The sequence below is a fragment of the Rhodnius prolixus genome, unplaced genomic scaffold, assembly GCF_049639745.1.
Source record: "Rhodnius prolixus isolate KJV_2025 unplaced genomic scaffold, Rpr scaffold_7, whole genome shotgun sequence".
Taxonomy (NCBI): Eukaryota; Metazoa; Arthropoda; class Insecta; order Hemiptera; family Reduviidae; genus Rhodnius; species Rhodnius prolixus.
In genome coordinates this window covers 29,435,371-29,461,971 of record NW_027411582.1, presented here as the reverse complement: position 1 = coordinate 29,461,971, position 26,601 = coordinate 29,435,371, and the positions used below count along the sequence as shown (strand labels likewise).

At 30.6% G+C, this 26,601-nt stretch overlaps 4 protein-coding genes and 1 long non-coding RNA gene across 6 annotated transcripts; 2 read left to right on the top strand and 3 right to left on the bottom strand.

The window, feature by feature from the left end:
* Positions 1-614: 614 nt before the first annotated feature.
* RPA1 (replication protein A 70) lies at positions 615-6,787 on the top strand. The gene is made up of 13 exons (XM_074114795.1): positions 615-818; positions 909-956; positions 1,140-1,339; positions 1,694-1,869; positions 1,947-2,233; positions 3,215-3,419; positions 3,520-3,632; positions 3,706-3,843; positions 4,108-4,207; positions 4,456-4,616; positions 4,853-4,936; positions 5,386-5,580; positions 6,478-6,787. Exons 1-13 carry the CDS (start codon positions 777-779, stop codon positions 6,589-6,591), a joined length of 1,863 nt encoding a protein of 620 aa, XP_073970896.1. The 5' UTR covers positions 615-776; the 3' UTR covers positions 6,592-6,787.
* On the bottom strand, positions 6,632-8,745 carry LOC141447359 (uncharacterized). The gene is made up of 2 exons (XR_012454270.1): positions 8,233-8,745; positions 6,632-7,071 (listed from the first exon to the last, which is right to left on the bottom strand). It is a non-coding gene; the product is annotated as an uncharacterized lncRNA (long non-coding RNA).
* Positions 7,402-15,201, top strand: LOC141447355 (uncharacterized). Of its 2 annotated transcripts, none has more exons than XM_074114813.1 (10): positions 7,402-7,553; positions 7,632-7,682; positions 8,758-8,946; positions 9,784-9,905; positions 10,214-10,410; positions 11,185-11,266; positions 11,397-11,542; positions 11,633-11,710; positions 12,341-12,547; positions 13,699-15,201. In XM_074114813.1, the coding sequence occupies exons 4-10, from the start codon at positions 9,791-9,793 to the stop codon at positions 13,891-13,893; spliced, it is 1,020 nt and encodes a 339-aa protein (XP_073970914.1). In that variant the 5' UTR covers positions 7,402-7,553; positions 7,632-7,682; positions 8,758-8,946; positions 9,784-9,790; the 3' UTR covers positions 13,894-15,201. The 2 variants fall into 2 exon arrangements, with proteins under 2 accessions (XP_073970914.1, XP_073970915.1); XM_074114814.1 differs by having other exon boundaries at positions 8,758-8,950.
* Positions 14,155-18,677, bottom strand: LOC141447356 (nitrophorin-7-like). The gene is made up of 6 exons (XM_074114816.1): positions 18,585-18,677; positions 17,679-17,796; positions 17,467-17,609; positions 15,624-15,724; positions 15,419-15,532; positions 14,155-15,200 (listed from the first exon to the last, which is right to left on the bottom strand). Exons 1-6 carry the CDS (start codon positions 18,590-18,592, stop codon positions 14,956-14,958), a joined length of 729 nt encoding a protein of 242 aa, XP_073970917.1. The 5' UTR covers positions 18,593-18,677; the 3' UTR covers positions 14,155-14,955.
* A 1,481-nt stretch (positions 18,678-20,158) lies between these two features.
* LOC141446570 (nitrophorin-2-like) lies at positions 20,159-26,206 on the bottom strand. Its single transcript, XM_074113113.1, has 6 exons — positions 26,170-26,206; positions 22,950-23,064; positions 22,719-22,858; positions 20,792-20,892; positions 20,611-20,715; positions 20,159-20,503 (listed from the first exon to the last, which is right to left on the bottom strand). The coding sequence occupies exons 1-6, from the start codon at positions 26,175-26,177 to the stop codon at positions 20,316-20,318; spliced, it is 657 nt and encodes a 218-aa protein (XP_073969214.1). The 5' UTR covers positions 26,178-26,206; the 3' UTR covers positions 20,159-20,315.
* Between the last annotated feature and the right edge of the window lie 395 nt (positions 26,207-26,601).

Below are 26,601 nucleotides of genomic sequence, written 5' to 3'. Positions count from 1 at the left end.
AATATTTGTTTTAATCATTTAACAAATGCGTAAGTGAGTAAAATCTTTAAAGAAAAAGTAGAATATGCATAATGCAAGTACGCACTTCATGTTTTTTTTAATGAAGTTTGCTTGTGTTTTTTTAATTTACTCATGGAATTAAGATAGATAAATAAATTTAGCAATAGAATGCTTCTTAACAAGGATGTAGGAAATACAAAAAATTAGAAAATGTTGGATTACCTTATCTCTTTCCGAGCTCAATATACAATGACTGTCAAGCTGCAAGCTCAGGGTGTAATGTTCAAGAAATAACTAAGTCTGCTGACTAAAAAATCTAAAGGATTGATTATAAAATGTATTGTTCAGAAAGTTGAAAATGATATTTAATACAAGATTTAAAATATTATATTACGTAAATATTATATTACTACAAGTTCATTATACTCGTGGACAAATTTGATGTTATATTTATCTATATTTTATCATCACCTTTATTTATTCAGGCTGGAATAAGTTTAAAGTAATGCAGGCAATTAAATAATAAGTCGAAATATTGCTGCATTTCATGAATAGTAAGGGATAATTTGTATGTGATGATGTGCGACACTGTTTCTCATCTACTATTTTAGCAGCTGGCAGTTTATAAGTTTGCGCCTATACCATAGCTAAGACGCGGGAATAATTGCGGTAGGTGAGTTCAAGGTGGTCGATTGATGTTTCTGTTTGCAGTAATCGCCTTAAAGTTAAAGTAAATCTGTTTCTTGATTCCCACTACAAATTTCGATAATATTTGTATGAACAAAATGTCTTATAAACTGTCTGAAGGTGCTATTAAGGTGAATAATTTCATTACATTCTACAAGTTCTGTATGAGTTGCAAATATTGCATTAATGTAAAAGACCGCATTGTTTTAATTTTTTTTTAGACAATAATGACAGGCGGTACTGTGACTGATCCTGTTTTTCAAATTTTGGTGAGTTTGTTTTCAAATCTTAAAGCAAATTATTTCAGGAATTAGGTTTTTAAACTAGCTTTTTCTTTTTTTTAAATCTGTCTAACTTCCTTTGCAAGTTTCTTAATAAGTAGTAGATTTTTTTAAAAATAATTTGCAATTGAAGCCTCTTGATGGAACAATAGCATTTGTACTTCTTTTTAGGGAAGTAAGGTAATCAGTGGCCAAGGTACAAGTGAACGATATCGCCTGCTAATATCTGATGGTGTTCATTTGAATAGTTTTGCGATGTTGGCTACCCAACTAAATCCTATGCTCACTGGTGGTGAACTTGTTGAAAATACAATTGTGAAAATAACTAGTCACATTGTTAGCGTGATTAAAAATCAGGAAAAAGGAGATAAGTAAGCTTATTTACATGTATATTTAAATAAAATTACTCAATTAAGTAAACTGAATTCTATGCTTTCTTTCAAAGCCGTGCTGAATGCCTTTGCACCATAAACATTATTGGAGTGTGTGCTTTCTAGAAATATTTCTTAGCTTTGCTGACATTTGTTCTGAATTATCGTTGCTTTTCAGGATTGATATCAAAATAAATTGTTATTGACTAGCAAGTAGCAGCCTATATTGTATGTTCTGATCAAATTCTTTTATACCTTGAATAGCTTAGTTTCCCACAAATTATTATGAATAGAAAAACCACTTCATTTTAATTTTTAGATCCTTTTATTTTATTTTGTGAAATTAAATTTCAGGCGAATCATGGTGATTTTGGGGGTACAAGTGCTAAAACATGGAAGTGAAGTAGGTATGAGGATTGGAAATCCTGTCCAACTTTCTGATACTCAGCAACAAAATAATTCAGCGCCTGCTGCACCTATACAAGTAATGAAACCAACAATAGCCCAGAATAAAATGCAAACCCACACAGGTAAGTTTTTTGTTCAATAGTAATTTTGATACTAAATTTTTTCTACAAATCATCAATCCATGCAATCTTACCAATAGGTGGAAGTTCATTTGGCGGTGGCGCTGGTCCGAGAAGATCATTAAGTGATACAGTGTACAACAGTCCATCAAATCCTACAGCACAGACGCATCCAATAGCCAGTCTTAGTCCATATCAAAATGGTTGGGTGATAAAAGCCAGAGTTACATGCAAAAGTCCTGTAAGAACTTGGAGTAATGCTCGTTCTGAGGGAAAATTATTTTCAATTGATCTAGTGGACGAAAGTGGAGAAATTAGAGCAACTGCATTTAGAGAACAAGTTGATAAATTCTATGAAATGATCGAAGTAAGTTTTTATATATTTTCTTAGCACTGCTGGATGATTCTCTTGAGAAAAAGGGAAGTTCCGCGATCTTGTTTTTAGAAAAATTACTCACAAACTAGAGATTACTGGAAGTCCAGACATGAAATTCCGTTTTAGATCTGTAAATAAATTTACCTTAACTTCAAAAACTATCCTTTCTTTCAGTTTCTCTTGTTGCAAAGAATTCGTGATCTAAAATACTTGCGTGTTCTATTCTAGAAACAAAGGATGATGTCCTTTGAGGAAAGGAAGATTCCTTCTAAATTTCTTGCATTTATTTCAGTACTTCTGTTACATTTTTTTTTAATGAAACAGTATATTTCTTCATGCCATTATAATGGCCGCAGTCTATTATTGTTAGTACTGAACGGAATCTATTATTAGACCTGAATCTCAAGGCACTGCAACCATGAAGATTTATTCTACAGTCCTTAAGAGAAGTCTAGTAGTTATAGAGGTCTGTATATCTTTACGAAGCCTACACTTTAACATTGCATTTGCTTAGCTGGCATATTCATCATGTATATGCCCTTTGTTATGAAATTAACAAATTATTTACTAATATTTTTGCTGAATTTCATACATATATTTCAGTACTCTGCAACATTTTTTTTATTGTCACTTTTATGTATTATTTTTTTAATGAATGCACTTTTATGACTAATGACTACTATTTTTTTTTAATTACTGAAACACGAGGCTTTATACCTTGTCCTAGAACTAGAACTTATAATACCATCTCCTTGATAGTTATAGTAAATATCAAGGCAAGCCGAGTGCATAATCTTCTACAGTACCCCAAAACGCATCTCAGATTAGAAATCTAACTGCTCTAAATCCTAGTCCGTACCAAGGAAATAAAGGGAAAAATATGAGTATGCAAAGAGATAGTCAAAATCTATTAGCAAATATGAATTAAAATTTTAATAACTTTCTTTTTCAGTACTTACTTTTTTATTTCAGGAAAACAAAGTATATTTCGTGAGTAAATGTCAGATTAAGATGGCAAACAAGAAATTTTGTACACTTAACAATGATTATGAAATGACTTTCACAAATGATACAAGAGTTGTACCCTGTTTGGAGGATGATCGTTCAATTCCGACATTACAGTTTAATTTTGTAAATCTTAGTGTTATACAAGATAATGAACCAAATACAGTGATAGGTAAGTGAATTTAATTTATTATTATTACAAGTACTTTCACAAACAAAGGTACGAATTTAATTGAAGCCCTTATTGCGAACATTTTAATAATATATTCTAGACTTTATTGGAGTATGTAAAAGTGCTGGAGATGTGGTGAGTCTTACATCTAGAACTACAAATAGAGAGTTGAAGAAAAGAGAAGTAACTGTTGTTGATTCTTCTTTAGCTTCGGTAAGAGTTCTACTTAACTTAATAATCTATTTTATGTTGTCTCTTAGTTATTCATGAATTTATATTTTTAAAGGTATCCCTAACTTTGTGGGGCACACAAGCTGAAGAATTCAATGGTGATAACCAACCAGTGGTGGCAGTAAAAGGTGGAAGAATCTCAGAGTTTCAAGGTGGTAAATCAATCTCTCTAGTTGGAGGATCCGTTCTTCAGGTTAGTAAAGTAAGGTTTATCGTTAATATAATTTTTATCTCGCATTGCAAGCAGTAGCAGGATAGCCACCGGGCTGAAAAATTGGCAGGATAGTCTTTCTGTCAAACTTTCTATTGAAGCCGATTAATATTTATTAAAATTCTTAGGTTAGTTTCTTTATGGGAATCACATTTAAATAAGGAAAAGTTGCATGAGTGTTCACATATTTTATTTTTCCATATTACCTTTGTTCGATCACAACTTTTTTAAAATAAAACTTTGTAGATAAATCCAGATATTCCTGAAGCCCATAAACTTAGAGGATGGTTTGATGGTCTTAGCGAGGATGCTAAATTCATTTCAGTTTCGGCTCGGTCAGATTCAGGTATGTAATATTCCATAAATTAAAACAAAATTTTTAGTTTTATAGATTCGTTCAATTTTTGCATTAGTTAATGGATTCAGGCTTGTTTCTTTTTAATGATGGTGATCAATATAATCCAATTTTACTTCACCTATCGTTAATTTCAACTGTAACCACTTGTAGATTAACTAGCGATTGAGATTTCTGAAGCCATTAACAAAATGAAAAAATTGACTTGAAAATTAAGAATTAATAAATTTTAATCGTAGGCGGTGGTTCCGGAAAGAATTTAACCCTTAAAGAAGCTGTGGATCAGAAACTTGGTTGTGGAGATAAAGCAGATTATTTCAGTTGTTTTGCTAACATAATGCATGTTAGAACAGAAAAATGTACATATAAAGCTTGCCCAACACCCGAATGCAATAAAAAGGTTAAAATTAATTACATTTATCAGTAATATCTTATAAAAACATACTGTCTTAATCATCAATTTTGTAATTAGGGATTTCCATATAAGTTGTAAGCCAAGTTGCGTTTACAGAGTTTTATTTCTTGTTTGTGCCATAATTGGTGTTAGATCCAAAGTAATAGCCAATGTATTGATTGAAAAAGTTGTAATCACTATTTAAAAAAATAAAAATGAAAATAATTCATTTAATATTTCAGGTTATTGATCAAAATACGGGCCAATATCGCTGTGAAAAATGCAATAGAGAATATGATAGTTTCAAATATAGACTAATGCTTTCGGTAAGTTTACTATAGATTAGTTGTTAAAATTACTGTTAACGAGATTGCATCACTTCTAAATCTGAAGTACCAAATCTTTTCGAAAATTTAACAAGATAAAACGAGAAATCTGTAATTGGGCTAGAAAATTAGCCGTGGTGCACTTTCACATTTATGTTACTTAAGTAAATAACGTTAAACTGACTAGTTTTCATAATTTCGAGTTTATTTTTATCATTAAAAAGGAGAGACTGTTTTTTTTTAATTTTAATTTTTAACTTTATTTGGAGAAGAGCTTGTAACGAGTTTTATTTAAATCATGGGAACAGAAGAAAAACAAATCTCGTTAACAAAACAAGAATGTTTCATCTACAATGAGAAGAGGCCTTGTAGAAATTCTACAATTAATTTGGCGATTTCAGTCTTCTTGCATATTATGAGTGAATCATTTTATGTATTTTTTTTTCTAGATGAATATTGGAGATTTTTCTGGAAATCAGTGGATTTCTCTATTTCAAGATGCAGGTGAAGAATTGCTCGAAGCAAAAGCGGATGATATAGGTAGATGGCAAGAAGAAGATAATTCAATGTTTAATCAAGTTTTCAAAAAAGTCACATTAAGACCATATCAGTTTAGATTAAGAGCAAAAATGGAAACTTTTAATGTAAGTATTGTAGTTTTTCTTTTTTCCAGCATTTTGGCTGCATTTAACCATAGTTTGTCAGAAATTATTTTGATTGTTCGCTTTCATACTAATTTCTGGGCCGTTAAATACTTATTTAATAAATTATTAATTAGGTTTCTTTTAATTTTATAATATTTAATCTCTCTAGTCTCTTTAAACTTTACCAAAAGTAAGTGAAATCGCAATGAATAGTACGTTGTCTCTGCAAATTGTTCTCTACATGATTTTAGCTTATTTTATTTATTTTTATTGATTTATAGAATAATATTAAAGTAAAATTTGATAGGAGCTTAAGAAATTTGATGGTGATATGATATGACAAAATGGAAGGACGGTCATCACGTTCAAGTTGTTTACTCATATGCTCCTGATTAAGCCATTAGGCAAACCAAATGATCACCCTGCATTAGCATTCGGGACTACTTCAGAATTACATTTGAAAAGGGTTGACACTTGTGAAAATCGATGGGTCAGCTTAGGGACCTTATAAATTTTGTATTGCCTGTATTTTGAAGTATTTTATCCAAGGAGACTCTGGAAGACCATCCATTAAGCACGTGGAAGCGACAATAGGAATAATTCAATACACGCTGCATAGGAATGTTCATGAAACAGGGAAGAAGCAAGTCAATTTTCAAATCAATTTTTCAAATTTGTCTGTAGAGCAATATGTGACAAGTGTGGTATTGCTGAACGCAGCATATTTTTAGAATTGACGGGATGAACCATCACTTCTGCGCTTTATGCCAGACTTAGGCTATATTGCCCGCTACATATCTTGTGCTGCCCTTGATGATGTTATATCATCATTAACATTACTCTTTTTAATTTTTGTTTCATTTTCATTTCAAGTTTTTATTGTATAAAATGTTTTAGGATGAAAGCCGAGTAAAATATACGGTGTTCTCAGTGAAGAAACCAAATTACAAAGAACGTTGTCGTCAACTTTTATCTGAAATAAAGGAATTGTCTGGTCTTACTAACAACTGAAAATGAAAGAAGTATTTTAAAAAAAAAGAAATGATGTAAATATGTGTTATATCTTATAATTTTCTGTTTAACTCTATGTTACTTAAATCGTAACTTTTCATTGTAAAAGCATGTGTAAAAAATATTGTTAATATTTTGAATTAAATATGTAAATTGGCAAGACATTGTCTGAAATAAAAAGGTAGAGAATTTTATACTCATGCATTTTATTTATAACATAAACCATCCATCTTAATAATTTGAGGGAATTTTTATTTATTGGTGCCCTGTTATTTGTATTATAAGAAATCTTTTTGTGACTTCTTACCCTATGTTTGCTCTCACCTTATCCAGTCAAAGCTGCAGAGATATAGATTTAATGCTGAATAGACTTCTTGCTGGGCTCTACACCTCTTCATTCCAAGTTGGGAAGGATCTTAGCTTTTACTGCTCATCAGGAAAGGGCCATTATATGATTATCATCCATAACCTTACCCATGACTGGCACCAAGAAAAATTATCTAATTATTTACATTAAATAACAACACTCGCCGAGGCTTAGAGCTTAGATGATTAATGTTATATTAATCACATATCTTTCTTATAAATTTTCTGACCCTTTTTTACTTTCTCTTACAAGCTAAGGAAAATACTTCAAACTCGACTGATTAGTATTGTATGTATTAATCTTATATCCCAAAAAATTTTAAGTGCATCAAATCATATACTTCTGAGAATACTTTTATTTAATGATTGCAAAGTTTGCTCCAACTAAAATACTTAGTTGAAGAGAACTAAAGCACTATTATTGCGCAAGAAAATTGCGCAGATAGTAATGCTATGAGTAGTTGACCTTCAATGTGCATTGTGCAGGAACTGAACGTTGTCTCAGTTTCTGATAAGGTGTTAGATCTAACGTACTTCACTTCTCTTATTTTAAATATTTATATAATTTTAAAATGAGTACTTCTTTGACACTAAATGTGAATAATGTTTATATTAATTTTCATGAGAATTTACAATTTTTTTAATATTATTATTAGTAATTATTTACTTTTCAGTATATATTACGTGATGGGGTATACGTAGAAAAACCTGTATTAAAGATTTTGGTAAGTTTATTTTTAATTAAATATATTTATTATGTTTAGAAGCGGTGTTATTCTACTGTCGAGGAGCCTTCCTCGATACTGCACTAGCATTTGGCATCGGATTTACTGTAAGCCAAAATTCTTTTTCAAATTTACTACCTCATAATACATCTCTCTAACTGATACTTGCGTGGTTAATTTTTTTTATAATTTTCACACTTACACCAAATACTTGACTTTCTCTAAATTTTAATCAGACTGTTACATTGACAAACGACTGACATGGAATTACACACAAGATTTAATTGTAAGAACTGAAGAAATTATGCATTCCTGTTTACTGATGATTTCTTGACAGATTTATCCATGATTTAGTCTCACAGTAAATTCAAGATTATAATTTACATTTTAATTTTAAATAGACTATTGATTTTTAATATTAATATGTATCTCTAAAAGACCGTTATACCACAGTATAAATAGTTATTTTAATAATTGGATGAAAGGAACATATATTAGAATATTGGGCCAAAAATTTGCATAATGGTAAAAATGGAAGAAAATGTCATACCTCGATAAGTACCTCTGTTGCCTGTTTTTTAAGTTTCGGCATTTTTTTCTGATAAGAAATGATAACTCAATTAGCATTCAAATAATCGCAGTTTCCAACTTCAATGTATTTTAAATAACAAGGAATTCCGCTTATTTTTTCGCTCACACCTCGCCAACTTCATCATCGCTACTCCCGATTTTCTTCAATTTTGTTTTCAGTAATAAGAAATTCCACTTAACACTCTGTTGAATCTTCTCATTAAATAATCGCTACTACCGACTTCACTTCAACATTATTGTCAATATCAAATCAATAGATCGCTTATCACCTTCCACAGTCACTGCTACCTTAACTTTAGATTCACCCCTCCCCCATGTTTGATTATAGAAATACAACTAGTTCAAGAACTAGTAGAGGAATGTTAACAGGTGTGAAGTTTCTATTTTTTTTTTTTTGCAAGTAAATATAAATTATAAATGAATATGTTGTATTCTATCCAAATAAATTTTGAAATATGTATTTTTTTTTCTTTCTGGGTTACAGAATTATACGAGATCAGAGTGAAAGAAAGCGTTATCAGATTTTTGTAACTGATGATAGTAATTACAGCAGTTTAGTCTTACTGGATGATAATAATGACATTAATTCAATAGAAACTTTACAGCAATTTAAAAAAAAATTCATAGTTAAAATTATCTGCTATAATGATGTAACAAGTAACGGAAAACAAAAGTAAGTAAGTCCTTACTATCAAATTATTTAAATTGTTTGGCCTTTTCTTAAAACTGTAAAGCGTAACGATGTTTGCAAGAGTCACAAGAAAGAGAACATTTCTTGAGAATTTAATTAGAATTCTAAGTCACCCGTCTCAGATTTTTGATGATAATAATGGATGAAGAAAAGAAAGTTGAGTTGATGGATTTAGTAGAAATTAAGAATTGTGTTTACCTCTGAAACTTAATCAATAAATTTTTAAAAATATATCATATACTTAGATCTTAAGGAGAGATTTGAGGTAAGATAGAGGTGGAATGATGAACATTAAACATACCGTCTTCTTTAAGCTTGGATGCCAGGATGTGTCGAAGGCACTAATTTATTTTGTTGATAAAAATTAAGTTTGGTGCAGGAATGTACCATCATGATACTTGCAGAAATTTCTTTCTTTAAGGATGTTCATCAACATTGGGTGCTAAATCGTATGGTCTTTCATAGATTAACCAGTTCCCATTATTGATTGAGCAGGACATCGGGAATGGTTAGCTTCAGAACATTTGTCTTGTGTCGCCTTTTTTATTTTTCTTTAGGCTAAATACATTGACCCACTGAAGCACTGTGAAAGGATATGCAAATCCATGTGATTACTGTTTAATTCAAAATTCTACTTATTTTGTAAGAGAGCTTACTGTTTGAAAACCACGCCAAAGTGAGTCAGAGTACCGAAATAAGCGTGTATTATGAGAAAACGGTGTTAAACGGCGTAATGTTAAGCTGTCTTCATGTATTTATTTACAAAAGGCTCTTTTTTTTATCTTGCTTTTCATAATTATTTTATTTTATTATTTCTAGGCGTGTCATGGTTATCGAAGAAATGAATGTAATGACACAACATAATTCTGAAAACAGAAGTACTGGAAGCAGTATATTTTCCTCAAATGAACTAACGAGAAATATGCCCGCAAAAATAACCAGTATTTTATTTCGTTGTTATGTGCTTGGTTTTAATAAACTCATTTGATATAAAAACAATTACAAAAATTGTAGCATTATAGTATAAAATTTTCATAGCATAATATAATATATATTATAGTGAAATTATTAAAATTATAGTGTTATTTATTTATTTAGTTTTAAGTAAAACGAAACATATATTTAGACTGATTTAAGAAAGTCCTATACAAAAAATTCTTTTCATTACTTATGCAATGAAAAAAAATCATACTTCCTAATGTAGTGGAAAATATCGTTGAATAATAATGTTTCTACATTATAATTTCAGATAAAGTAACGGGTGATTTACGACTAATAAAGAAGTTGGTACCTAATCAATTTGGCCAAACAATAAAAGCAAAAGTAACGAATAAGACTGACAGAAATAAGAAAAAATCATTTAGTGCTGATATTGAGGATGAAAGTGGTAAAATTAAAATCATTGGATATGGTGAGGAAACAGACAACTATTTCGATTTGATTCAGGTATGTGCATGGCAACAATCTTTCATCTTTTGTCAATTTTATGACATGAACTCGCGATTTCACACGTACATATTATGAAGCAGATAACCTAGAATTAAATTCAGAAACAATTCCCTCTTACCAACTGGGTGTCAGCTCTTACGGGGGATATCTTGAAAAGAGGGAAAACGGACAGTTTGGCAAAAATAACGCCTACTTTCAGTAGCGTAGTAGCTACCTCGTTCTTGGAAGGCCGGCTTAACTGCAAGGTTATTGCCTAGAATGTAAGTGTTCCTAAAAGGTGTCTGTAGCAGTAGTATTTATGTCGTCGAGATATGCAAAGCATGCGGGGCCAATATCCGAGCAATGATCAACTCAAGTATTCTTTGGAAGGTGGCTGAAGCCTCTCAGACATTCTTTTGAAATGACAGAACTATTAAAGAAGTTATTTTCCTGAGATCAAGAGGAAGTGAGATTTAAAGTAAGTTAACCAAGGTCTTCGCTATATTATGGCAACTTCTAAGTTGATCTTATAATGAGGATGTTAGGGGTAATTTTTTGTTTATGAAATGGTATTTTTGAAAAATGGCTTCACGGGAATCGATACAAAATGTGTTAGGTGTCAGATTTGGATGGTATCTCCCTCCAGAAACATCTAAGGTCTTAGATTTCTCAGAACTTTTTAAAATAAGGACAATTAAAACTGTATAGACTTATAAATGTAAAGTAGAATAATAATAGTGTGTGTATATTTAGGTGAATAAAACATATTATTTTGTTGGAATTCGTGTATAGCTTAACGAGAATGGAACTCAATTATATTTCCCCCCAAAAGAGGTAATTATTATAGATGCTGCAGAGTCAGTCTCTAAGTTAGGTAAATAAATTAGAATTTATATTAATAAGAATTTTGATTAGTAGTTATAAATCATAATAAAATATTTATGGAATTGGTTTTGTTTTTTACCTATAATAATAACGATCCCTTATTGTTGTGCTATTTACAGACAGTTTTGAGACCAACACTTATACTCAAAAAGAAGGATATATAGCCAGTAAAAATGGAATACATATTTTCAATTGTCATGGAACTGTCATCGATATGTGCACGATAGATTGTCCTTATAAAGCTTGTTTCCAATGCCAGAAAAAAGTGAGCGTTATATTTATTAATATAATTATGATAGTAAAGTTATTTGAAAAATTTAAAGTTATTCGTTTCGTTTATATTTTAATTTTATAGGTAACCAAAATAAAAAATGATTTCCAATGTCCTAAATGCCAGAAAAACGAGAACTTCGTAGATAAACTACGACTTGAGGTAAGTCGATTGAAGGAAGATTATTTTTTGTATCAGTTTTTCTCAAATAAAGTAGGTTGAAACCAAACTATAACTAACTGAACAATGGTTATGATTTTAACATTTGTTTTAAAATCTCCTGATTCACGTCTTTTCACCTTCTTCTATTTCTGTTCTATTGGTACAGAAAATTTAGCTCTATATCTGTACAATTAGGTTTTTATTACGATACAAGCATAAAGTAAAGCCAAGTTTATTCTAATTCTTCTTATTATTAACGGCATTTATAACTTAATTGGCTTAGAATGGGCGATTTTAAAGTTACTAACTAGAACCTAAAAGGTGATTTTATCAAACGTTTTGGATCGATTAATTCTGACAATTATGTTGCAAAAAGTATTTTGTTTGAAAAAATATAAATAGTTCTTTTATATACATAAGATTATAATATTTCAAAAATAATTATAGTCTCTTTGGAGTCAGAAAATAATTTTAAGATTCGTGAATTCATAATGCTTGGTTATTTCATGAATTTGATTCTTCAGCAAACGTCTGAAATTATCTCTTTATTTTAAAATCATCAGCTACACAGTGCTCATTAAAACCTGATCAGTTTTGCTTTTCACATTTTTCACATTTTTTTTTTTTTAGATAAATATTGCTGACTTTTCATGGAATCTGCAAAAACTTAGTCTTTTTGATAAAGTAGTAAAATACCTTCTAGAAGTTGAAAATACAAAGGACATTAGGAGACTTGTTTTGGAGAATAATTCTGAATATTGGAAAATATTCCAGAGAGTTCTATTTAAGACTTACATGTTTGAAATAAAAGCTAATAAAAACTTTAATAATCCAAAGGTTAGATTTGCTTTTCATAATTAGCTTCTAAAGGATCTTTGCTTTTTGAGAATTTTTAGAAGCAAAATTTACTAATATTAAACAAGAAGAAGATCCATTTTCAAGAAAACAAGTCATTTTATAATTTTAAATGCTTTCATAAAAATGGCCCTAACTCTTTGAGAGAGATATTTGAATTCAATTTCACCCATCGAACAGAAATTAAGTTTTTAAATTTACTAACAAGAGACGGAGAACTTAATTTTAAAGAAATGTGATAATTTTCAAAATTTCAAGGATCATTAATCTCTTATTTTTCCAATTATTATTCATTAAACAACAATTTAATTAAGACGATTTTTTAAAATATCTTTTAATTAGTAGCCTCCAAACACTCTTCTTACTTATTTCAAAGGATGGGTATACCAAGTGCACTTTTGGACCAAAAACATAATATTCAAAGAATTGTAAAGTAGAAAATATTGCCAGATAAAGCTGGATTATATATACATAATTTTGTTATTGTTGGAATCATATAGGAACTAGCTAGAATTACGGTTAATTTTGCTGCTAGTGATCAAATGTACCCATCCATATCCTATCCTCCCTTTATGTTTCAGTTTTTTTTTTTAAATCGCTTTTTCGAAGACTGTTAATTTTTGCCCCCAAAAAAAGTAAGCTTGAAACATCTAACAGGCCAGATTTGTGACGCTAACAATATTTAAATTTGTCGCCCACTCTTTCCAACAAGAAAATAGTGGTCTTCGGAGATATTTTATGAACGCAACTATTCTCTTCACTCCTCTACATTTCTAGAGACAGAATCCAGAACTCTTAAGCTCATACCCACAAATTTCCAAAATTGCAAAGAACAGTTTTGGAGATTTTCACTAACATGCTATTTAGATTTCCTGTAATCTTCGTACATCATTACTTACACAGATATATTTCTTTTACCATATTTTTCAAGAAAAAGTTGTTGAAGGCCATTTTTCGCGGGGACTTCCCTGTAAAGTGTAATTTCAGTATAATAAATACAGTTTTAAAAACTGTAAATTGTTGGTAAAAATAAAACTAAAAATTTTTAAGTTTTAAAAAAATCTTTAGTTAAAATATTGAACATTGTAATAATTGTAATAATAAGATGAAGTTCGATTTCTTTCTTATTTCAGTTCAAAACTTTGAGTACTTTTATCGTAACTTCTGTGAAGAAGCTTAATTATAAAGAACGTTGTCGCCAACTATTAATAGAAATTAAAAATATGTTTACATTTTGGAAAGCTTACGTGAAATATGTTAATGAACAACTTACAAAAGAAGTTTCTTATAAAAACTTGGAAATGAAATTTTCAGCTTTAAAGTTATGAAATAAGGCTATTTGCAAAACTGATCAGGTTTTAATGAGCACTGTGTAGCTGATGATTTTAAAATAAAGAGATAATTTCAGACATTAATCTAGCTCTGGAACTATTAAAAAAAAGCACTGTTATACATAGAATGTTTTATATCTATCAAAACATCATTAGATACATTATTAAATTGCGGGTATATAATACCGGTATCTTTATTTTTTCTGTCAATTATTTTTAAGATCTTTAGTATTGTGTATTGAACTTAAGCTTCATTTGTTTTGTTGATTGGTGTTTTTTAATTTGTAATGTTTCTGTAGCTTGAGAATTATTATTCCTTTTATGTATTTTCAATTGTGAATTGATTTGTCGCGTGCATTCTTTGTAAATACCTCTTTGGGCGGCGATATAAAAAATAAAAAATAAAAAGTAAAGACACAAAAGTTTAAAGAGGACAAGTTATTTTTATATGTCACAGTATTTGTGCAATAATAATACATGTATGTTAATTCTGAATACAAATATTTATTGCTTCTGTTTTATTTAATAATAATAATAATAATAATATTATAAAATATCTATTATTAATAATCACATATTCTAATAATTGTAATATAAATAATATGTATTCCATAATAAAGTAAAAATAATAGCTTAGTAAATTATCTTTAGTTTTTTATCATTAATAAATAACTCCCCTTCACACTCTGTGAAATTTTGCTGTATTATACATTTATATTATTTGCCTTTATTTATTTTTGTTTTTCGCATTATCATCCCTATTTAATTATTAGAAATGTTTTAATGTCTTATATTTTATTAGCCAGATTAGACTTCTTTTCGAAATGGTACATTTTTATTCTTAAAGGACCTACGAACCCATTAAGTTATGTTTTCATTTCATTTTCAGTCATAGTTGAAGCATAAGCATATTTACAAAAGAAAACTATTTATTGTCTGGATAACACAATAAAAGTTTTTTTTAAAAATTATAAACCTTTTTTGTGTTTAATTGTAAACACCAACGCCACATTCCCATGTCATGTCCTGCTACACAAATACAATATTTTTTTCAATGTTCTATTTTTTTTCTGAAGGTGTTGCAGTCTCTTCGTTGACCTTTTCGGGTAAGGGCTTTGCCAACGGTACAGGGCATAACGATATATCTACATACAAAAGCGAATTCATCGCCCTTTCATCAAATTGGCAAACAACATCTTCTGATGACAAGAAGCCTTCTATTTCTAACTTATATTTCTTCATGGCTTCTGTAATCTTTGGATGAACTTTGTCTTCTTGATTTCGACCGTTGATGAAAAAATAATCTGTAAAGATGATAAATTAGGGTCAATTTTGAGTTTCTTTCCAAGAAGGGACCGAGTTGCCTCTTACGAGATATTACTGTCTGGACGCCGATAGTGCACTGAAAAAAGCTAAATCTCTAATGTTGACCCGCTTCTTATTTTTATTTCTTTGAATTCAAATACTTGTAACACATTCATACTAAAAACTAAGAGTAATCAGTAGTACAGTTAATACTTACCAAAATATAAGCCTTCTTTGTCTTGCCCACATAAATGTACAAAAGCATATCTAGTATAATCAGTATCGATAATCGTAATATTATACTCATGGATAGCTTCTTCTAAGCGTTTACCTGCAACCCCATACATTTGATCATTTTACTTGACGACTAGCAGCAATAGGAGAGAGATTAAAAGCAGATCTTATAATTTGGCTAATTTTACCTTTTCTGTCAACCACTACATTTTGAGCTGTGTATTTACCAACTCTATCTTTAAATGAATCCAGACTGCTATAACTCACATCATAAGCGTAAGCACAGTGACTGAAGAAAAAAAAAGTTACAATTATTTCTTTAATAATATTAACAGTTAAAGGATGAACTATTAAGAAAAAATCAGCAAAAATAGTGAAAGATTATTTGTATCTGGCAGGTTGTCTATGTTGTTTGGAAGAATTTTAAAGAGGCTAAAAATGTTACAAGAACTATAAAACGATGGTGACTTATTCGTAATTCATGCTATCTAATTCCTGAGGACGAAAAGATATCTTCTTTTAATTCATCTTACTCTTTGATATTACAATATTCAACGTGGTAATAAGATTTTATAATTTGTTATAACTGTCATAAATTGATATACATAATATAAAACATTTTTATTCGTTTTACCAGCTCACCCGACGATCAAATAGATCAAATCGTAAAATGCTAGGATAAACTATAACATGAAAGCTGTATGTTCTGTATTTTATCAAAGCATTTGAATCTAAATGTATATTTATCTAAATACAGACAAATCAATGATGGGTGATCTGTAACAAATGTAAACTAACTTTTGGAACTAGCAGAGAATCTATTGTGCGGAAAAAGGTTTTATGTGAACAAAGATCCTATCTGGATCAATTACATTAGAAAAACTCTAAGCCTAGCAATAATTCTGGATATTACCAAAAAAAGTAAGAAAGAACAATAAACAACAGATCAAGGTTATCATTTATATCAATGAAAAACTAAAACAAATTTACAAAATGGTTAATAAGAACTTACAGTCATCTTTTGACAAAAATTTAGAAGAAAAAGGTGTTTCTGAGCAATTGAATTTGTGGTTTCACCAAACGGATATTTGCGAATGGACGTCAACTTTACCATTAAGATTCGGGCGTACTTTTCCAGAGGTTTTAAGAGAGATAAACGACTACTCTGCGCAATAATAATGGCAAACCTCGGAGAGGTAATGTGCGCAAAGTAGAATGGGTAATGAATGTAGTTTTAGACAATTCCACCAATAAGTACTACATTCATTGCAAGGCAATTTCGCCTTTAATCCAACTGTGAATGGATGACAGTACTCCGAGAAGAACTGCATCCACGTTCATTAGTCCTTCCTTCAAAACCAGATGATTACGGCTAATGTGTGGACTTTGTACCTGGACGATATACATATGGTTGCCGAAGGTTCATATGTTCTGTGAACATATGGCGCTCATTTTATGAGGGATGGTATCCATAACTAACATAACTATAATATTTTTGTAAATAAAATCCACTTGCAGTGCAAAAGTTGTGATTTTGTCACTTTAGTGTAAACAGCTGGACTGGTATTCTTAACACTCAATATTTTGGCATTAATGTCTAACATGTTAGAATAGATTCTTAAGAATATGTGATTTTTTAAAAATAATAATCTTCCGGATACATTTATAAATTATGAACATTACCTTACCAATGTTTACCATTACTGTTTAGTAGAGCAGTCGTTTCTGTCTCTTGATGTCTCTGTTAGTAAACACAGCTCTCCTTATGCCATAATATGTTTCACCAGACACTAAGGAAGAGACTGTAAAATAGGCATTACCCTGAAAGGTGGATATATAGGAAGCCTTATCGTGTCACCTCTTCTAAATCCTCTTGATTTCTATCCGCTCGATAGAGAACTTGCCCAAACCTTACAGCTTATTTTAAGATTAATCTTTTATCCTGTTTAGCTACTTCCTTTAGTAATCCCTTTGCCGAAATGGTTTAGGAATTAAAGTTTTTATTTAAGACAAAGTTTATTAAATACTTACTTTGGTTGATAATTAGAAAATACTTCTTTTATTCTACCATTGCTAAACACTATAGAGCTGAAAGCAATGCAATTCATGGTATTTCCCTCTAAACCATACTTCGTCAATTGGTAATGTGTCGTGTACCATTTATTTTTAAAAAACTGCAAAGTTATGTATAAAATATTTGAGTAAAAAAAAGAGTAATTGTTTTAAGAATATTATCAGTATACCTTTTCTGGCTCAAAATTTTCTTTAGGATCTGGATTTCGACATTTCCTGTCTCGACTTGGTCTAGGCCCGGCTGTTGATAACCGTAATATGGCTGAAAGTAAAACCAGTGCTACGCACCTGGATGAAAAAACAATTCGATTTTAAATAGAGATCAAATAAATTTTAATATAAATAATTTATTGCTGGAAGATAAGTGGGTTCTTGGCAGATTATGATGAGTGTGTTAGTGTATCTCTAATTGATTAGCAGACGATTAATTAATTAGGGTCGGACACCGTTTTGTTCTCTGAGCCTAGAGAATGATGTTTCTTATTAGAGAGTAATAACAAACTGGAAAGAAAGGAAACAGCACAAGAGTATCAAATTGATTCGGCCTTTAGGTTTTCATTTTGGTCTTGAGAAATACAATAACTCTTAAGGTAGTGCTTGAGCTTAGCAGTAATTAACCCATGACTAAGTTGAACTGAACGTAGTTGATGATCTGCATTGGAGCAGGGGTTCTAAGAAAGAAAAAATTACGTTATTGATATAATTGAAGGATTCTGTTTTAGTAAACGTATCTTTTGGATTAGATTTGTAGTTGCGGGATGTAAGAGTTCATTGGACGCAGTTCCGCGCCGATAAGATCCGTTATAACTGTAGTACGCGTTGTTTTCTAATTAGACTTGATTTTCAAAATCCAAGAAGAAATGGCCATTTCATGAATTCAAATTCAAAGAACTAATATCTTCCTCTTTTTTTAGGAATAAGATGTAAATTTTTTATATCAATTAAACTTTAAATAGTTTTATTTTAGAGAAAATCTAAGAGAGGTAAGGTCTGTAATCCTCACCACACTCCGCACACCTGTGTTTACACAAGTGCAACAAATTTTTCACAAACTTAATTAACATTTTTGTACTTACGTCTTCATGGTAGCAAGGCAAAATTATTTTAAGTAAATTTTAAACTAAATTATTGTTATTTATATAGTTGCTCTCCCACTTGCACATGTTAACTAGTATAGACTAGAACGTCATCTATTTAAATGGAAGATGGCAAGTGTGTCAAGCTTTTGTGTAAACTCTAAAATTAGAAAATTAAACAAGATCCAATATTAGAAAATCCATCGAGTTCTTTTGAACCAGGAGTAAAATATTCCAACCGTTATCTCCAAACAATTTTATTTAATCAGCGAGGAACTGATTAATCTGATCTGATTGGATAGGTAGTTATTACCACTTAATTTCATCCTTTGATTTTCTCCGCCTGCAAAGATCTTGAATGATGTAGGGAACGGGCAGCAATCCTCAAGAAGATCTTTTGCAATGGAATATTCTTCCGATAAAGCATTCTCTACTTTTACCTAGATATGGATATCAATTATTCTTTGAAAAAGGTTTATAAGTGTCTTACTAATGGATGCAATGTTTTAGTAAATACTTCCCAGGGCTTTGTAAGAGTTTCACTATCGTAAGCTTTTACTGAGTCAATGAAGACAAGGGGAGTATTTTTGGCATAACACTTTTCTAGAATTTGTTTCAGAGAAAACTTGAATTCGATTCAGGAACATCCTGGCATAAACTCGCACTGTTTCTCTTATAGTATATAATATTCTTTTTCTATCCAATTTCGAATTTCTTTTAAAACCAAGATAATTAACCACATACCTTTACAATTCTCACATTTGCTATAACTATTTTTTAAGTACTGAATTTCATGACATTTCATTGGATATATTACCTTCCTCCAAAATTCAATTTTGAAGTTTTGCAAGAATATTGATGACCCCATCCCCGCCGTAATTTAGGAGCTTCAGCATGTTTCTCCAGGGCCTGGTACATACCATTTTAAACTTACCGTTTTTGCTTTCTTCAAATCAACCATAATTTCTTCTTTTTCTATTCTTACATTCGAAAAACAGAGTTTTGAACCCTCCGATAAGCCTAAAATTTTACCTGTCTTCCTGAAGAAGTTTTTTTTTAATACTTCTGTCTTTCTTCTACTCTTTAATGATCATATTCGCATTATGCTTGGTTTGTTTCCCTCTGCCATTTCTCATTCTTTGCAGACCAATGCCTCTTTCTCTTTAGTTTATTTTGTTTCCTCATTCTTAATACTCAACCTCATTCAGTTTTTCCCTGAAGGAATTTTTTTACTTTTGATCTTAATTATCTTTAACACAAACTCTTTATCTCTGATTACTTTTTTTACTTTCGTTCTGAGAAAATTAAATTAATACATTTCCTTCTGAAGGTGAAGGTTCTGTTTGAAGCTCGGCGTTAAATCTACAAAGGTAAAGCCAACGTATACTTTCATCTTTAAGTACTCTGACTTTTTGCATTTTTTTTTATGCTTATAACCCAAGTCTTAATTTTACTTTTATTTGATGGTAGTCTGAGCCGGCATCTGCTCTACAGTACATCCTTACATCCAATACCATAAACTCTGCCGAATTATTAGTACATCAATTAAAATTTAAGATTGCGGATAACAAGAGTCCAGGAATACATGTGCCTTTATTTAATTTCGATAATTACATTTTATTGAATTTAAAAAAAATCAAATTAAATTTTTTAAATGAAATGAAATTCATAATAAATTATAAATTTCATAATAAATCTTATTCACCTTCCATCCTCTTTGGAAGCATTCTATCATTTAGTCTCATGGGTAAACGATTTTGATAGCAATGCATTCAAAGTACTGTCATCGTACTTACAACCAAAATCCTTTATAGAAGAGAGTTTATCCAACTTTAAATTAATACCATTTAAGGCACTTTTAACTTTCGTTTCTACATCTTGATTTAAAGTTTGACTACGACTCTGGACGGCGTATAGAGCTGGAAAATGCAATAAATATATTTTAATTTCTTCACACACATTAAAAAAACAAAAAACAAAAACAAAATTGTACAGATATACAGCCACAAATTATATGAATACTTACAAAATAAATTTTCCATTATTTCCCCACAAACATAGACCACGGAATAACTGTCATAATCAGTATCAAGATAAGTAACTGTTATTGAATGTTCTTCTAACTCCTTACCTTGAACACAAATAAAACAAAAATATTAACCCAGATCACTATGATCTTAATGGTCACCAAAATAAAATAAACTTACCAACTTTATCCACCTGTATATGTTTTGCAGTGTATTTTCCATATGTTGTGTCAAATGATGACTTTTTGCTGAAACTTAAATAATAACTGTAGGCCTCAGTTCTGAAAAACGCAGCAAAATAATACCAATTATTATTTCTGTAAAATTAGCTTTTGATGGAAAGTTAAAGCATTTACCTAAATTCTATCAGCAAATGCGAAAATATTTGGAATAGTAAGGTATTCGGGTCCTCAAAAGTACTTTTAAATGGGCAAAATTACTTGAAAAAAAAAAATAAATGATAGTGTCGAGATTTTGCTTTTTATTCCTACTGAAGAAGCTATGAATTCTCTCAAAATGGTAACCAAAATCAGTAGTATTCGCAAAGATGACAGGGCTTACTTAAAACAGAAAATATAAAATGAGGAAAGATGGGAGACCGAAGAATCATTAGAATCAAACCACGAGATTAGTAGGAGAAAGGCTAAAGAAAATTCAGATGTTTACCATATTGGAACTCATCTGGAAATACCTGAAGTGCAAGAGTGAATATGAATAATGATGCTAATAGAGAAAGAATAGATTGGAAGGGAGAATAAGAGGGCTACTCGAACAACAAAGTCTTGAGGACAAATAAGAACTTATATCAATAGTAGAAATAGAAAAGAAATTTATTATTCTGGGACAATTGTCCCCTAAGAATAAATACAGGAACAAATAGAGGCCTTAACAGTTTGGCCTGTGATTAAGCAGAAAATAAATAAATAAGTATTTACAAAAAGTGAAAATAAAAATAACAGCAGAAATTAAGGAAATAAATTAAAACAATTAGAATTTCGGAGGAAGCTGATTAGAAAGGAGATAACTGAATAGACGGGATTTAAAGATAGATAGGGTAGGAGCATGGCGGACAGATGAAGGCAAGGAGTTCCAAAGAGAGGTAGCACGTATTAGGAAGGGCTTGTCAAAGGATGAGGTACGGTGAGAGGGAATATAGAGATCAGATGAACGAGATCTAGTGTTATGGGAATGGATGGAGGATTTAAACTACATCTTTAAGTAGGAAGTTATTAAAACGTAATTCAAAAAACTGATTCAGTGCTGCTTAAATTATTCATAAAACATTGACTATAAGACTGAGTCCATCAGACAGAATGGCAATTTGTGTGATATAAAAGTAAATTACAAGATTCCTAATGCGATATTGCGTTTGTAAAATATATATATAAGTGGTGGAATTAGGGTATCACAAGGACCCTATATTGCGACATTTGAAGTGCATGAGTGAATGTGAATGAAGGAACCATTTCAGGTAATCTTACTTAGAAGGGAGAATTTGTAAAACTATTAAAATAATATATTACTTAAAAATAGTCAGAATAGTTATGTTTAAAATATACTGTAATGGTTTGAGAGCGGTTGATAAGTAAGTCAGTTACCACAAAAGAAATAGAATAGGAGAGGATTATATTATTAAACGACCCGGAAAATCACTAAATGTAATCAAAATACTAAATTGTTGATTTATTAGAAGTTAAGATTTCTGAGATGATTACAATTTTTTGTTTTTTTCTGCATAGTTTGAATTTGTCGAACTACGCTCCTTCATTTATCGAATGATTCTATGATGATTGAATTATTCGTCAATGATTCTATGGCATTGACCAGTTCACGCTTTTATTTGGCAAAAGTGTAAAATTTTGCATTTTCAAAGTTCATTCTTGACTTGCACTCTTCTTGATGATGTCGCAATATTTTTCTAGATGTCCTGGGAGGGAGGTATCAGGAAACAGGTTAATTTATAGACAAGATGAAGGTCGTTTAAAAAAAGTTCATACCCATTTAAGACTTCAAGAGCCAGAGAGAAATCTAGTCAGAACAGGTTATTTATAGGTGTAAAATTCAATTTAACACATGATTTTGCTTTAAAAATTACAAAAATACTTACGTTGTATTGTCAATAGAAAATACCTCTTTTATATTATCATTTTCTATTTTTTGTAGAATTTTAGTACAGTATTTATCATTATTTGATCCAGTATCAGCGCCAAACTTGTAATGGGTAATATACCAAGCGTCTTTAAAAAACTACAAATTAGATGGTAATTATTGACATTGATAGTTTTAGTACATATACATACTTTCCTTGTTCATGAATATTAACATATTATATATTTACCTTGTCCACATCAAAAGGTGTCATAGGTTCTGGATTGTCACATCTTTTATCTGCACCGCTCTTAGCTGCTGATGATAAATACAGAGTGGCAGTGGCCAAAATTAATGTCATGCATCTGGAGAAGAATTTATATGAATTTAAAAGTTCAGTAAATTAATACTACGTCATAATAAAATGATATCGCCATGAAATGTGATCTTTATAATGACTCCCTGCCCACTTATTTATTTTTTAAATGTAAGGTGCGTTAAAATCTGGGGTCATTGAAGCCAATAATGTGACAGACACATTGTCCATCCCTGGAAAGTTAGATGTAAAAAGCTGCTAGGAAAAGAGAACTAAGAACCAGCAGCTGGATTAGAACACGGGATCTCCGCGGGATAACTACTTAACAGTAAACTTGTTATTTATTTAAATAATACCTTGCTTGTTCGATTGTTGATACCCCTGATACTAAGTTCAACCAGATTGTAAATATGTATGTCTGGATTAAAGAATTCAGAATCTTTTGACATATTTTGGGCTAAAGAGATTGGATTCATTAGAACGTCTCACTGAAACTGAATGTTTTATTCTTTAGACTCAGATGGGTTTTAAATTAACAGTTATGCCACTTTAGATTTGTTATCAATGTCTTTATGACTGTCTATAGGAGTTATTGTATTCTTGCAATTTCAGTCAAGAGTGAAAATGAATATTAAAACTGTCCGGTAGGACAGTTGTATAAGGGTTGACCATCAAAAACTGCACGAAAAAGCGTAACGTTGAAAAACACCCAACTTTGACAATTTTTTTCTATTTTTCTATAAAAGATAAAATTCCCAAATTTTCTTTAAATCTTACTCCGAACCCTCCTTTATAACTGTAATTTTTTTGCAACCACCCAGATCTAATAGGTTTCGAGAAAAAAGTTGCCGAAAATGAGCAAAAACGGCTTTTTCAAAAAATGTTCTTGTTCTTGTTCTTCTTGTTGTTGTTGTTGTTCTTCTTCTTGTTACCTTTTTTGTAAACAACGTAGCGCCTAAACGCGCGAACCGATTTTCATGAATGAGGTGTCATTCGATTCGGAATTTTATGTAGATGTGCCTTTTGGGGGTCTCGACGCTGTACATCGAATGGGAGAGGAGTTAGCCCCCTTTATGTAAGGCCCCCTCCAAAATTATTATTACTAATAACTCTGTAAATCTTGGCCCGATTTTGATAGAATTTGGTAGGATGATAGAGTTAGGGCTCCCCTACGTAACAATAAAGCGACGATCTGCTCTTACACTTGTTAAGGGGAAGTATAGCAATCGTTTCAAATTATCGACACGTGAACCGATTTTCATGAATGAAGTGTCATTCGAATCGACATTTTGTACAGATTTGCACTTTAAAAGTCTCGACGTTTTGCCTCATAAGGAGGGGAGTTAGCCCCACCCAAATAAGGCCCTTTCTAAAACTATTTTTACCAATATTTCTACAAAGCTTAGTCCAATTTTGATAAAATTTAGCACGAAAAAGTGATTAAAGCTCCTCTACGTGGCTGTGAAGTGCCATCATGCTCTTACACCTACTAAGGGAAGTACTGCAATCGTTAAAATTATCAATGAATGAACCGATTTACATCAATGAATTGTCGTTCGATTCAAAATCTTTGCCTTTTAGGGAGAAGTACTGTAATCGCAGTTTATTTTTCTTGCTCCTCTTAAAAGGAAGTACTGAAATCGCAGTTTAATTTTGCTATTTACGTACAAATACCTTCCTATTTTATTCAAAACGCTTTCTAAAAAAAATTGTTATTGAGGAGGGTTTAGGGACCGCAACTATAATCATTCTTTAAAAAGATCTCTCCAGTGGTAGTTACGGTTCCGATTTAACACCTTATCAGGTTATAATGATAGAATGGCTTATTCCAAATTTTAAAAAATCTGTAAAGCAGATATGTAACTTTGCAAATAGACAAAAAGGAAAATCTATCCAAAAGGTACAAAAATCTCCTTAACAAAAACTTACAGTTTTAAAAGTTAAGTATAAGGGTTGATTAAACGCCAAAAGGTACACAAATCAGCAAGTACCCATCATTTCATTTATACTTCATTGATATGATTTAAGTAATTTTACTGCATTAACTTTTCCTTCACATTTTTTAGAATTTATTAGATGTCACAGACCCTTATGCTGGCCAGTTCATTCATAATATTATTTTGTTACAATTATGATAAAATGTATATTATATCTTCGTTTTTAAATAGGTACTTTATTTTAACTCTATTCCAAATTATTCTTCTGATTTATCTTTAATATGCCCTTTATTCTGAAGTTGTCACATCTTATACATGCATGTTAAAGAAGAAAAAGACAAAGTTAGAGTCGGCTACTGTTTAAATTTGAATCACGGATTTAACAGAATATTTCAGTCTTGAATTCGTCTTACCGAAATATTCGTGAGCACAAATAACATACAGTTAATAACAAGTAGATTATTCAACAATATTTACTCATTTCTCAATTGTAATTTAATTTAGTCCCCCTAATTTTACTTATGGTAAAATACTGGAATAATTAGCTGTCCTAAAAATATGCATATCTTTATTTTCTTTATTTTATATTACATATATATAACATTGTGGGAAGAACACCTAGATTGAGAATGTAATTGAAGAAAACTATATTATTTGCGATAAAGCCAGATTATTTATTACTTATTATTACAAACGTTTGACTACTACATAAAGTAACAATTACTTTAATCGAAGAATGAACTTAAACCAATGATTTTTATTTAAAAATAAAAATAAATAAATAAAATCATTGATGTATGTTGGTGTAAGCATTTTTTAAAAAAGTTTATGAATTTTTTAGCCTCATATTTTTTTTATATTTTTTATAACGTTTTCTTTTTCACCTGTGATTAATAGTTTGATTATTATAGATAAATAGATATTACAGTCAATCTAAGTTAAATGGTGTGCTACTTGAGTAAATATTTTGTAGACGAAAATGGCCAGCATAAGGGTCTGTGACATCTAATAAATTCTAAAAAATGTGAAGGAAAAGTTAATGCAGTAAAATTACTTAAATCATATCAATGAAGTATAAATGAAATGATGGGTACTTGCTGATTTGTGTACCTTTTGGCGTTTAATCAACCCTTATACTTAACTTTTAAAACTGTAAGTTTTTGTTAAGGAGATTTATAGAGGAATTATTGTAAGATTAGCTGCAATTTGATACTCACGTTTTCATTGTGTGGAACGAAATGTATCACTAAAATTAAATGCCTAGATGGAATATTAATTTATTTTAAATCCCCCACTAACACATTGCCAAATCTCCCACTACGATTATTTATGCTTTGTTGGTACATTGCAAGATGATACACTTCACAGATGAGTTTTCAGCTTCATTCTGTATAATGTGGTTTCTTGAGGCGTAGCACTTGGCTGCCGAAATAGTACAAAGCGAGATCAGTAGGACCTTACAACGTCAATCTGTCTGAGATTAGTGAAATAATGACCCAATGATTTGCGAGCATGTGTGGTCTACTCTATTCTCAAACAGAAAATCGCCTGAATTTCCAATTCGATTTTTCCACCACCATAAAACCGGCCAATATTTTTTTTTAAAAAACAATTTTCTCGAAAAACAACTTTTACGACTTTCTTTAAAC

What these genes read in the sequence shown, in the direction of transcription:
- RPA1 (XM_074114795.1), top strand. Translation starts at nt 777, where the DNA reads ATGAACAAAATGTCTTATAAACTGTCTGAAGGTGCTATTAAG. An exon ending in TGAACCAAATACAGTGATAG is followed by an intron (nt 3,420 to 3,519) that starts GTAAGTGAATTT and finishes AATATATTCTAG; the next exon opens with ACTTTATTGGAGTATGTAAA. An exon ending in CAAAAATGGAAACTTTTAAT is followed by an intron (nt 5,581 to 6,477) that starts GTAAGTATTGTA and finishes AAAATGTTTTAG; the next exon opens with GATGAAAGCCGAGTAAAATA.
- LOC141447355 (XM_074114813.1), top strand. Translation starts at nt 9,791, where the DNA reads ATGGTTATCGAAGAAATGAATGTAATGACACAACATAATTCTGAAAAC. An exon ending in GTTTCCAATGCCAGAAAAAA is followed by an intron (nt 11,543 to 11,632) that starts GTGAGCGTTATA and finishes TTAATTTTATAG; the next exon opens with GTAACCAAAATAAAAAATGA. An exon ending in AAAACTTTAATAATCCAAAG is followed by an intron (nt 12,548 to 13,698) that starts GTTAGATTTGCT and finishes TTCTTATTTCAG; the next exon opens with TTCAAAACTTTGAGTACTTT.
- LOC141447356 (XM_074114816.1), bottom strand. An exon ending in TTTTCTAATTATCAACCAAA is followed by an intron (nt 15,725 to 17,466) that starts GTAAGTATTTAA and finishes TTTTTTCTTCAG; the next exon opens with TCACTGTGCTTACGCTTATG. An exon ending in CAAAGAAGGCTTATATTTTG is followed by an intron (nt 15,201 to 15,418) that starts GTAAGTATTAAC and finishes TCATCTTTACAG; the next exon opens with ATTATTTTTTCATCAACGGT.
- LOC141446570 (XM_074113113.1), bottom strand. An exon ending in CACCTTTTGATGTGGACAAG is followed by an intron (nt 22,859 to 22,949) that starts GTAAATATATAA and finishes TCTAATTTGTAG; the next exon opens with TTTTTTAAAGACGCTTGGTA. An exon ending in AATAATGGAAAATTTATTTT is followed by an intron (nt 20,504 to 20,610) that starts GTAAGTATTCAT and finishes TGCATTTTCCAG; the next exon opens with CTCTATACGCCGTCCAGAGT.